Raw genomic sequence first — 13,728 nt, forward strand, 5'->3', positions numbered from 1 at the left:
TGGCATGAAGATACTGACATGACAACATAATGGGTCCTATTTCTCAGGAGGTTGTGTCCTTACTCATCACTCAAGTCTATGTTTTTGGAGGGAAAATGAAATAGTGAAGAGTGAAATAATATTGTGCAGAGCCAGAAAAGTACCAACTTAGCCTGATAAAGAGACACTGGGTAATAAATATAAGAGAATAGATATGAAAGGGAGAAAGCTAAGGATGAGGGTATAGGATATGAAAATTTGCCAATTTCAGACTGAAGATTCTCATGTTTCATTTTGTCTCAAGAACTTTGTCTTGCTTCTATGAATTTCACTGTCAACGGTAGTCCTGTTCTTTCTTCTGGGTCTTCCTCTAGAAGATAAGATTACAGATGCTGGGGCAGTCTGTGGACTTTGTTTCAAAGGCAGCATCCCAGAATATGGTCATACCTTTGTGTGTTTTCTTAGGAATTCAATTGTGAATGCTGTCTGCGTCCCTAAGCAATCCTTCCCAATATCTGGTATACTGCATACAGCTCATCAGATAGATCCTAATAAGTTTTTACCTATTTTAGTACTATGTAGTCTTAATGCACCACTCCTAATTTAATGGTATTCTGCTGGCAAAATTTCATCATATAGTCCCATGACATTTACTCAGAGTTCCTGAGAATGTGGTTCACAGAGGGTCTTTCTGACATGCTGAGGTGTCCACACAGCAGTATTTTTTTAAACGATGTGTAGTGTTGTTACAATGATGAGCAGATTGCGTAAATGGCAAAAACTACAATCTAAACATAAAATTATGGATTAATTTAAACAAATTTTTAACAAAGGTGCCAAGACCATTCCAGAGAAAAAGAATACTCTTATCAGCAAATAACACTAGGACAAGGTACAGCCACTTGAAAGGAAAAGAAAGTTTCTCTTACATCACACTATACAAAAAACACCCCGAATAGACTAATCAGTTGAATATAAGATTCAATCCTATGCAACTCTTGGTAAAAAAAAAAAAAAAAGGTAGAAAGTTTTGCAACCTTGAAATTGGCAAAGTTTTCTTATAAGACTCAACATACAAAGAACAAAAAGGAAAACTGGTATTAATTATAGACAATATGAAAATATATAACTATAGCAATGATGTTTATCAAATTAAATTTTCATTTTGATGCCAAGAAAATATAGTTCATACAATATGAAAGTATGCTCAAGTCATATTCCTAATTTATACATATACTTTTAAAATTTTTTGAGATTATAATATATTTACATAATTTTCCCTTCCTTTTCCTCAATCCAAATCCTTTCTCGTATTCCTCCTTGTTCTCTTTTAAATACCTTGTCTCTTTTTTATTTAATCATTTTTATATATGTGCATGTTCCTAAATACATAAGTGCACCTTGTTAATCTATAAAATGTTATTTGTATGCATATGTTTCTAGGACTGACCAGTCGGTATTGGAGAACCAATTAGTGTGACCTTTTCTAGAGAAAATTATTTCTTTCTCTTTCTCTGCCCCCCATATCCCCCCCTCTCTCCAGGGTTTCTCTGTGTTATCCTTGGCTGACCTGGACTTGCTTTGTAAACCAAGTTGGCCTTGAACTCAAAGTGATCTGCCTTCCTCTGGAAAACTATTTTAAAGCTTTCAATATTTTTTAGTTGTCTGTAGTTCTTTCTGTAGAATGGATGGAGTTGGGCCTCACAAGACCCCAGCTGTATAGATATACTTTTGATGTAACAAGGAGTCTTACAATTCAATAATAACCTATATAAACCAATTAAAATGATCCAGACTCCAAATTTACATTTATTTAAGGATGATATAAATGGTTGAAACATCATAAAAAGGTAGTTTTCAAATAATTGTAAATAAATTATTTGATATAATAATTATAAATAAAGATTGAAATATGACACCACTTTACACTTCACACAGAGTGGTGAAAATAAAATAAGATACTAAGAAATGATGTGAATGTGGAGAAATAAAAACTTTAATATAGTATTGGTAAGAATATAAAGTTTTGGAAATAGTATAACAGTTCTTTAAGCAAAAAAAAAATTGGGGTTTGATACATTTTTACTTCTATCCATATTGCCAGCAAGAAATGAAACTTATATCCTCATAGAATCTTATAAAATATTTAAAGTAGCCTTGTTATTTATGGTACCTGAAGTTGAATGAATACAAATGAATATCAATTGATAGGTTTATATATAAAAAGTGATAATGACTAATATGATACACACTATACTATAGGAGGCATTATACTAATTGAATGCTGTCACAAAGTGGCATTAATCACATGATTCAATTCATATAAATGAAGTAAGTTAGGGAAATTTACAAATAGATTAGTTGTTTCTTAGGGAAAGTGAAGTAGGGGAAGATTCATAGGTAATAATTGCAGAGTTGTCATTTTACTAATAAAAATACTTCAATTTAACTGAGTAGACTGTTACATATATCTGTGAAAATATTTAAAAAAATCACTGAGTTTCATACTTTGCTTAGTGAATTATAGCCAAACCATTAAAAATACATTATAGACATTGGTAATCTAACCAGTATTATAGGCAAACAGCATATATGTTGTCAAAAATGTTTCTGGGTTGATTATATATGTATATGTATATGTATATATATATAAAATGTACCTAGATTATACTTCATGTATCTTTTCGTTGTGTTGAATTTCTTTGTAGTAAATCATAAACTTAAGTATTACTATGTGTTAGGTCCAGTGAATTCTCCTAAAGAATCTTTGTATTTGGCTATTATCTTATGACTAACACCAGATCCTGAATTCATTTTTCAAATATTAACAAATAGCATGATTAAAATTTTAGACAAATTCTATTGAGTATACTCACCTCTGCTATCTTTCTGCTGTACAGATTTTTGCTCTTCAGTTTTCTTTTCGTGATCAAGCTTGGGAGGCAAGATAACTGGCCTCCAAAAACCTAGAATCATATTACATGCATTGAGTTACTTTCAAATTACTAATAAAATGATAATTCTGCAATAAAAATCATGTTTAATACTGTAATATCCTTTTAAAAATATACTTACTTGTAGTGGTATTGCTATTCCAAAATATCATGAAACTTAATAAAATCATATTAAAAATTAATTTTAAAATGTTGTGGCATGAGTAACTCTATGTAACAAGTAAAAACATAGCTCTAAAAACTTTGTAGCAAGTTAATAATAATAGGGTTATTAGTTGGCTAAAAAAAATCAACCTAAGCAAGCTACCAAGAAGAGACTTGATACTCTATGAGCATATACAGGGGGAGGTAATCCCCCTCAGGAACAGTCATAGGGGAGGGGAATAAGGGGAAAATGGGATGGAGGGAAGAATGGGAGGATACAAGGGATGGGATAACCATTGAGATGTAACATGAATAAATTAATAAAATATATTTTTAAAAAGAAAAATATCAATCTAATTAGTATGCATAGTCACAGAAGGATAGTGACTTAGTTTTGGGTATTGGAAAAACAGCAAACTCTTTTCCTTACATCTCTTTACAGATATGATGAGAATGACTACACAAGGTAAAGGCTGCCTTTAAGATTTATTGCTCACCAAGCACAGTGGCACATACCTATAATCCTAGCACTTGGGGAGGTAGAGGTAGGTGGATCTCTGTGAGTTTGAGGTCAGCCTGGTCTACAAAGTGAGTTCAGAATAGGCAAGGTTACACAGAGAAACCCTGTATCCAGAAAAAAAAAGAATTATTGCTCACTTGGAAATGAACAGGGTATGTGTAGCAAAAGAACAATCTTTTGTCTTTGTAATATATTTTATTAATAAAAAGGGAATATCAGATACATACAAAAAGTGAGTAAACTTATGAACAGAAATTTTGATAGAGAAGACATGCAAGTGACTAAGAAACATTTCCTTATACTTAGAAATTTCAATTTAATTGTAGGTTTTAAATCACATTTGTTACATCAGTTTATATTTTAAATATATAATAGGTAAAAATGAATGAGGAATCCCAGACACTCCCTACAAATCTGTCTTTTGACTATTTCTGAACTTGGTGGGGTTTTGTTTGTTTGTTTTTGCTTTTGTTTTTATTTTTGAGATAGGATTTCTCTATGTAGGCTTGGCAGTCCTGGACTAGCTTTATAGAGCAGGCTGGCCTTGAACTCATAACAACCAGATTTCCTCTTCCTCCCTGAGTACTGGGAATTAGTGTGTGCCACCATGCTCAGACCTTTCTGAACTTTTAAGTGCATGGTATCTTTGCCAAGTAAACCAAAAAGCCTATTATTATCAACATAAATTGAGAGATAAGAAATTGTGATTAAGCATTCAACAGGCAACAATCAGTACAGATAGAGCATGGTATCTGTAAAATTAAAGAACACTGTTGTCAAAATTCAAAATTTATATAGATTTCTAGACCATGAGAGTTGACAGTTTTATTTGAGGCATTGTAGGCTAAGTTGTGAACTGTGTTTAGAGAGAATTTTTTAAATTTTTTATTAATTTATTCTTGTTACATCTCAATGGTTATCCCATCCCTTGTATCCTCCAATTCCTCCCTCCCTCCCATTTTCCCCTTATTCCCCTCCCCTATGACTGTGACTGAGGGGGACCTCCTCCTCCTGTATATGCTCATAGGGTATCAAGTCTCTTCTTGGTAGCCTGCTATCCTTCCTCTGAGTGCCACCAGGTCTCCCCCTCCAGGGGACATGGTCAAATATGAGGCACCAGAATTTTAATGTGTCACATTTCCTAATACATTCCTAAGAATACATTTTAATGAATACTTAATACTTAAAAAAACTATTGACATATTGCAGTTAATATGATTACTTATGCAAAACTATTTTCAGTATTAAAAATAATAAAGGTGAGTAATAACATTTAGAAAAATTATTTTAATGTTTGAAAGTGTTTCTATCTTCTGATTGGACATATACCAATGCGTGCTTATGTTAATTATTAAGAAATTTGATAATTTCTATCCAATTTCAAATATTAAGATGCAAGCAAACTAAGAGAAAGTATACTTAACTGATTAGTTTCAGAGCAAATCATATTTTCTTAGTGTTGTGGTTTCAATGAGAATGGCCTCTATCGGCTCATGTTTGGATGGTTGGTACCCAGTTGGGGGATTGCTTGAGAAGGATTATGAGGTGTGGCCTTGTTGGAGTAGGTTTGGCCTTTTTGGAGGATGTGTATTACTGGGGTGTGTGCTTTGAGGTTTCAAAAGCCCATATCAGGCTACTTTTGCTGTAACTTTTACCCTGGAAACTTTGGATCAGATGTGAGCTACTGATCTAGCATCATTCCTCCCTGCCTACCTAAGCTCCTCACCATGATAATAGACTAACACCCTGACATTTTAAGTACACTACAGTTAAATGCTTCCTTTTATAAGTTACCTTAGTAATGGTATTTTAGCATAGCAATAGTAACCCTAAGACATTCAATGATAAACTTCCTAAATTCACAGATATATTTCAGAAAACAGTAGTTTTAAGAATAGAAGCCTAACTACATCAGCTTTCAAATTACCTTTGTTCTCTCATAAAGGTTTTCCTCAAGTTCCATAATTTTCACTAGATAGTTTTTATTTATCTGTTACTCATGTTTACTTTATCATAATATATCATTATAATTCTCTAGCCCTTAGACCAGTGGTTCTCAATTTGTGGGTTGTGACCCCTTTGGGGGTATACTGCATATCAGATACTTACAATATGATTCATAACAGTCCCAAAATTACAATTACGAAGTATCAATGAAAATAAATTTATGATTGGGAGTCACCACAATATGAGAATTGTATTAAAGGGTCAAAACATTAGGAAGGTTGACAATCACTGCCCTAGACAATTTAGTTAACTCTTTATAAGTATATGCTTTACATAGAACTGCTATGAACTACTCTAAACATAATACATTTTAAATCATTTTACAATAACTAAACAGGAAAAATCTTTTACCTATTCCAGAATGATGGGAGTTAAATTTTACATTATTTTCTTTTGTCAGAATAGAGATTGGTTCTATAAGCATTTTAACTTTCCTCCTTTTAAAATAGAGATAAAATTTCCTAAAGCAAGATAGTCCCAGATTTTAAAAGTGAAATAAAAATCTGGGATTATGTTTAGTCTCTAAATTTCTTATGGGGTTTCTTAAGTGGTTTCAGTCCCAAATCTATCAAAACTACTGACATTTTTGGAAATGATATGATGTTATTAATAATATTATAAAATAACATACTTCCAAAGGCCACATACATTTTAACTTACCTGGAGGACGATTATCCTTTCTGCGAGCACCAAGCCGGTGTGCTTCATTTTCTGAATCATGGCGGTCAGATTCCACAAGATATCCTTCTCTTTCCCTATCCATTTGAAACTCCTTATTGTCTAATCCCTTCTCTGTCTTTATAAGGTGTCTTTTACTTTCAGGTTCATTTCTATCTCTTTCATTTCCAGGTTGTGTCTGATGTTTTTCAGAGCTGGAGCCTACTTGATCTTCTTCAGTGATGCTCTGAAATGTTTGAAGGTCATGCTGGCTTTTTCCAAAGCTAGGTATGACAGATTTACAGTGATACTTTCCAGAGCTATCCCAAAGTCCACCATGATCAGAATCTAATTCTTTTGTTTTAGCATCTAACCAATGCTGTAGAGACTCAGACCTGTGAGCCACCTTGAGTCTTCCCAAATTACAGGTACTTTTGCATGTTTTAGCCTTCTTCATGTGCTTCACAGAATCAGAGGACATCACAGGATTTTCAGAGTCTGAGTTCACTGTTCTTCTTTCAGACCAAGAATCCTTTGGGAGATTGTTGCCAGCAGTGCTCTGGTGAAATGTTTTTGTATCCGTGAAACACATAACAGCTGCTGAAGCTAGCTCACGTCTTTCTGAATCTAAGTCCATCTCATTTGAGTCAGAGTCAGAGTCTATCACATATCTCCTAACTCTAGGTTTTTCTGTTTTATCAACTTGTGTCATATGTACCTTAGATACTGATGCTCCACCTTTTTCTGTGTATGAGCCCACTGCATAACTCTCAGAATCAGGGATCATCCAGAAGTTTTCATTCTCCATCATTGTATTTTCAGATTCCATCATACGTTTTATAGAATCTGAAGACATTTGGCGCATTTCTTCTTCTTTCTTCCTTTCATTGTCAGAGTCAGAGTATATTTCAGAGTCAGAATCTCCCAGTAACTTTTCTGAGCCCGAAGCCACCCAATGTCTCAGAGATCCTGATTCCACCTGACATTGTTCAATTCTCACCAGGTGTTTTCCAGTCTTGGTCAAGTCTTCACCAAAGACTGAATCCAGCTGATAAGTTTCTCCTTTTAACAGGTGCTTTGTAGACTCTGAATCACTAGGAGACCTTTCTGAGTCAGAGTCCATTCCCCATATTATTGATCCAAAATCTTTAGATAGTTCTTCTAACTCAAAATCTGAGACAACTCCTCTGTCAGAGTCAGAACCAATCACACATTGTTCAGAACCAGAGTCTATAAGAGGAGTATCACTTTCAATTATTGTTAGGTCTTGGAGAGTTTTATAAGAAAAAGAACCCCCTAAAGTATCAGATGCATCTGTATCAGGAATTTGTGTTTCAAATTTGTTTCCTTTATCATGTTCCAGTACAACTGCTTCTTCATCACTTAAAGAAAAATAAACATGAATACATGTTCAGATATTTATGGTTCTATTGAAATTCTTCTGTAAGAACATACTATGGAGCACATAGTCTTACTTGTTCACTATATAAAGAAAAAAACAACCCTAAGAATTTTGTGGAAAAGTATATTAGTGTGTATATTTTAAACTCATTGGCATCTTTCCCTCACATTAACTATTTTCCAATGGACCTAAAATTATCTCCCTGAGTAGGATACTTCCTTGTTAATATGCAATTTTCTTATTTACATCTAGTCAATATATCAAAATTTATTCATCAAGTATCATGCTTAATGTGTACTGTAAGTTGAAAGTAGAATATTTTTACGTTTAAGTCTAGATGAAAATTGTATATAGGCAGACCTGATTATTAGTGAGATTTACCTTGGAGTGTTAACTCTTTGTGAAGATGAATAACTCCCAGATACTCCTTGGTTTGGAAGGGATGTATATTGTATGGAAGTTCCACATGATAAGATGGTTGTAGTTATTGGCTGAAAAACAAATAAATCATAAAGTTATAGCTTTTTAAGTTAAACACAAAACACAGCACACTAAAGCATTTAGACTAAAAAAATGTTAGCTTGATTAATTACAAACTTGTGCTTGATAGGATTTATACAACCTTTCTGAGTAAAACCTCAGAATTAATATTTAAATACAAGGGAACACATGATAGACACATTATGAGATGTTTGTCCATCAACTATGTTCCTATAAGCTAATCTCAACTCTCAATACCAGAATATTCCCATGCAAATCAGTCTTTGGCATTTGCTTCAAATTAGAATAACCAGATTCTTTTTGTTAGATATTTAGAGTTTGTACTCATAAAAATTTCCCTGCTGGTTGTATGAAATTAGTGTAAATTAGTAATCTTAGTCTCCATGTAAAAACTAATTCTGTCATAAGCTTAAAAGAGTATAACAAACAACCTTTATAGAAAAATAAAACAGCCATACATAGAGAAGTATACACAAGTGACCCTATGCATTTAAGAAAACAAGAAATAGAAATATTTTCTGTCAAGGTCTTGATTTTTTTTCAGTTTCTAATTCTCTTTTTTCTTTCTTCAAATATTAACTCTATTTCTTATCCTTCAATGTTTTTAAGGTGATAATAGATTAATGAATTAAATCTCCACAACCTATCTATTTTTCCTTCCTCGAGTATAAAAATAAGTTTTGTTCCTTTCAATCACAATGACTCATCAAGAGAGAAGGATACAGCCAGTATTAAATAAAAATCTGAAAATAAAATAACTTGTAATAAATGTGGCTTTTAGATACTAAGTAAACTTCCATATTATCTCCTATGTTTCAGAATTGATGGTAATACAAGTTTTAAATCTACTTTCTCAGAAGATAACTGGGAGACTCAAACAAGATATTTAGAAGAAACTTTTTTACAATCTCAAAATAATTATAAAATTCAAATGACTCACAAATTAAAGATAATGTTTATAAGGTAAATAAACAAGAAAAACATTAAAATTTCCACATTACAGAAGTTGATAGAAAATGCAATTTATATTCTTCTACACATTTATCTAAAAAGTGCAAAAACTCAGAGTTTCTCTGACTCCTACAATCAAGCTGTATATAGTAAAAGCCATTAAACTTCAATTTCTCAGTTGCTAATTTTGATTATTTTGTTTTATTGATTCTTTTCTGTTCTAAAATGTTTTAGTAGTATCAGTTATACAAAGTGACAAATTTAAATGGTATTTCTCTTTAACTACTTTGACTATATCCACTGCAACACCCTCTCCTGTCCTGTTTTCTTTTTTTTTTTATTAATTTAATCTTGTTACATCTCAATGGTTATCCCATCCCTTATATCCTTCCATTCTTCCCTCCCTCCCATTTTCCCCTTATTCCCCTCCCCTATGACTGTTCCTGAGGGGGGTTACCTCCCCCTGTATATGCTCATAGGGTATCAAGTCTCTTCTTGGTAACCTGCTGTCCTTCCTCTGAGTGCTACCAGATCTCCCCCTCCAGGGGACATGGTCAAATGTGAGGCACCAGAGTACGTGAGAAAGTCATCTGTCCTGTTTTCAATTATCCATCTTATTAATTAGTCCTCTTTTACTTTATTTTCATGATATATTTCCCTCCTAGGAGAAAATGTGATGTTTGTGTAAGTCTGAATTATTTCTCTTAATATGACTATCACAAGCTCCACCCATTTTACAGCAAATGATATAATCTTATTCTTCCTTATGGATGAGTGAAATGCCGTTGTGTATCGATACCACAACTTTTTTATCCATTCATCTGATGATCAACATATAGGTTAATCCTATAATTTGGATATTAGGAATAGTGCCATATGAAATATGTACCTGGAACATATGCCATGTCTACATTTTGAGTTTTGTTTGAAACCTTGAAACTGCTAGAGTAATATATAGTAGAAGCAGGCATTTCAACACATAGGCAAGCAAAGGTAAGAACTTTCTGAAAATGTCTCTAATATTTCAGTAAATAATAGCAAGAAGTGACTATGACATAGTAACTGCAATCCCACAGCCAACATCATTCTTAATGGAGAGACTCAAAATACTGCCAGTAAAATCAGGACTAGAGTAAGAATACATTCTCTACATACTAACTCAATATAGTACTCAGAGAAGCAAGAAAACCATAGAAGTGCCATGCTGTTTTAATTACTGCTGTTCTATAGTACAGCTTGAGATTAAAACCTCAAGTGACAGCACATGCTAGTGAAGATGTGGAGAAAGGGGAACACTCTTTCATTGCTAGTGGGAGTGCAAACTTGTACAACCACTTTGGAAATCAATATGGCGCTTTCTCAGAATACTGGGAATAGGGCTACCTCCAGACCCAGCTATTCCACTCCTTGGAATATACCCAGAAGATGCTCCACCACCCAACAAGAACATTTGCTCAACCATATTCATAGCAGCCTTATTCATAATAGCCAGAACATGGAAACAGCCTAAGTGTCCCTCAGTCGAAGAATGGATAAAGAAACCGTGGTACATTTACACTATGGAATACTATTCAGCTATTAAAAACAAGGAAATCTTGAAATATGCAGGCAAATGGATGGAACCAGAAGAGATCATGCTGAGAGAAGGACCTAGAGGGTCTTAGAACCCTACAAGACAATCAAGGCTGGAGGATCTGGACCTGGGGGCAGGGTCTGCTCAAACTGCTGTACCAACCAAGGACAATGAATGAAGTAAATAAAGACCCCATATTCAGACCTAGCCCATAGACAGGACATTCTCCACAGTTGTGTAGAAAGTGGGGACTGACTGTGACTTGAACTCTGGTGCCCCCAATCTGACCACTTTCCCTTGGTGGGAAGGCCTGGTGGCACTCAGAGGAAGGGTAAGCAGGCTGCCTGGATGAGACCTGATAGGCTGTGATCATATGGTGGGGGAGAAGGTCCCCTTCTGTCAGAGGTCTAGGGGAGGGAGGGAAGGGGAACAGGAAGATACAAGTGAGGGGATAACAATTGGGATGCAATCTGAATAAATTATTTAAATAAAAAGAAAACCAAAGAGATCAAGTGGATACAAATCAGAAAAGAAGAAGTCTACATATTCTAATTTGATGATAATATAATTTAAATACACACTTTGTATGTATATACAAAAACCTAAAAAACCTACCAGGAATCTTCACAAACTAAAAAATGCTTTCAGCATATTAGCAGGATACAAAATTCCTGCATAAAGATTAGTGACTTTCCTATATACAAATGACAAACATACTGAAAAACAAAAAAATATCAACTTTAACAATAGCCTCAAAAATATTTTGGGATAAATTTAAGTATGCGAATATGACATAAAAAAAGAAACTGAGGAAGGTAGTCAAAGATTGAAATATCTCCCTTGCTCATAGATCAGTATGATTAATTTTTTTATGAAAATGGTTACCCACCAAAAGCAACCTCCAATTCATTCAATCTGTATCAAAATACCAACATAATTTTTCACAGAAATGGAAAAAAACCAAAACAACAACAACAAAACCATCTTCAACATCATATGAAAACATAAAAACCCCAGGACATCTAAAAGAATCCTAAATAATAAAAGAACTGTTGGAGGCATCATCAGTCCAGATTTCAATCTATGTTACAGAGCTATAGTAATAAAAACAGTATGGTATTGACATTTTTAAAAAAAGACATATTGATCTATAGAATTGAACTGAAGAACTAGATATAATTCTACAAACTTACAGACACCCAATATTCACAAAGAAGCAAACAAACACTGAAGAAAAAAAAATAATATTTTCAAGAAATAGTGCTGGTCAAATTGGATGAGCTGCATGTAGAAGAATGGAAGTAGAGCTATAACTATCACCCTGTGCAAAACTCAACTCCAAATATATCAAGAGCCCCAACAAAAGAACATATCTCTGAATCTGATAGAAAAGAAAGTAGAGAGTAGGCTTCAATTCATTGTCATAGGGGAAAAATTTCTTAACAGGACACTGATAGCATAGGTATTAGAACAAACAATTAGTAAATATGACCTCATGAAGCTACAGGTTTCTATACAACAAAGGATACCATCATTTGAGCAAAGTGACAGAATGAGAAAAGTCTTTATTAATTATAGATTTTAGAAGATTAATATAAAGGATTAATATCCTGAATATATAAAGAACTAAAAGAGACAACCACCTCCTCCTGCACTGTAGCCAGCATCTGGGAAACAGGACACATCATACAAACAGAACCCACCCACAGGATTCTCTGAGAAGCCTCAACCACCTCACTCTATAACCATACTTCCCAATTAATCCTTCAGGGTCTAGTTTGGTGAGTATCCCTGACCTTTTAATCCATGACATTTGCTCAAATCCTCCAGATTTAGCCTGGGTCCTACAACTAGTGCACCAACTTAGTCTTGCCTTACCTGCTTTCACTTCAGAGGAGCTGTAGGCTTGGCCACTATCTTCCTTACCTTTCCACAGGGCTTTCCCATGTTATATACAACCTTTCTACTCACAACTATCTACTCCCACACTCCCAGTATTGAACAGGAAGCATATACTATATACCATCCCAATCTCAACTGCTCAAATGACTTAATTCTCCCCAGTTACCAACCTCTAGACCTAATCTTCCCACACATTTTCTCTTTTCCTACAATATGCTCCATCTAGTACCAAATTAAAACTAAAAAAGTCCACATACCCAGATCACATCACAAAAATCACAGCAATATAAAAAGATCAAACCAATATGTTCTCATCAAATCCTACTAGTGCTAAAGAAATGTTTGGCACTGCAATTACCTAGATGACATTCAGGACACATGAATTTAAAAAACAACCATAAGCCTCTTCCTAGAATTCAAAGGAGACACAAAGAAATGGCTCAATGAAATCAAAGAAAAAGTATTTAAAGATAATAAACACCCTCGTGATACCTAAGAAAAATACCAACAAAAGGCTGATAGAAAAAATTGGAGACAATCCAGAACTTGAGAATGGAATTCAATCAGGAAACAGAAATATAGAAGAAGACTCAAGTTGAAATAAAGGACATAATTGAGAAACCTAACAGACAAACTAAGTATTTAAAGTACACTGAATATTAGGTCCCAAAGACACAATGTGGGACACCATGAAAAAAGAAATATTTAAATTGTAGGCATAGATGAGAGAAAAGAATCCAAGTCAATAGCATAACCCATTTCTCCAAAAAGGTCCTAGAAACCAACTTCTCAGCTGGGTACAGTGGTGCACTCCTGTAATCCCAACACTTAGGGAGGCAGAGGTGATGGATCTCTGTGAGTTTGAGGCCAGCCTGGTCTACAAAGTGAATCCAGGACAGCCAAAGAAGACCTGAGTATCTAAATTAATAGAATCCAAAATGAACAGGGAAGCATTTAACAAATACAAAAGAAGTTAAGAGTATTATAAGGAAACATAAAAACCTGTACTATATGCTGACAACTATAAAATAAATGGATGATTAATCTAAAGCACAAAAATTAAACCAAGAAGTCAACAATCTAAACAGACCCATAATAAATAAAGAGATTGACATACCAATACAAAGCCTTCTAGCTA

At 34.0% G+C, this 13,728-nt stretch overlaps 1 protein-coding gene across 3 annotated transcripts in view; it reads right to left on the minus strand.

Annotated features, from left to right (window-relative positions):
* The window catches only part of LOC311601646 (uncharacterized protein), a 339,815-nt gene that overhangs the window by 156,667 nt on the left and 169,420 nt on the right, over positions 1-13,728 (minus strand). For all 3 annotated transcript variants that reach the window (XM_084789248.1, XM_084789247.1, XM_084789246.1), the window contains exons 11-13: positions 8,045-8,154; positions 6,265-7,643; positions 2,856-2,945 (exon numbers count right to left, since the gene is read on the minus strand). In XM_084789248.1, coding sequence (XP_084645374.1) covers positions 2,856-2,945; positions 6,265-7,643; positions 8,045-8,154 — 1,579 coding nt within the window. The remainder of the gene's footprint in view (positions 1-2,855; positions 2,946-6,264; positions 7,644-8,044; positions 8,155-13,728) is intronic.

The sequence above is a fragment of the Acomys minous genome (genome assembly GCF_964271855.1).
Source record: "Acomys minous genome assembly, chromosome: 7".
Lineage (NCBI taxonomy): Eukaryota > Metazoa > Chordata > Mammalia > Rodentia > Muridae > Acomys > Acomys minous.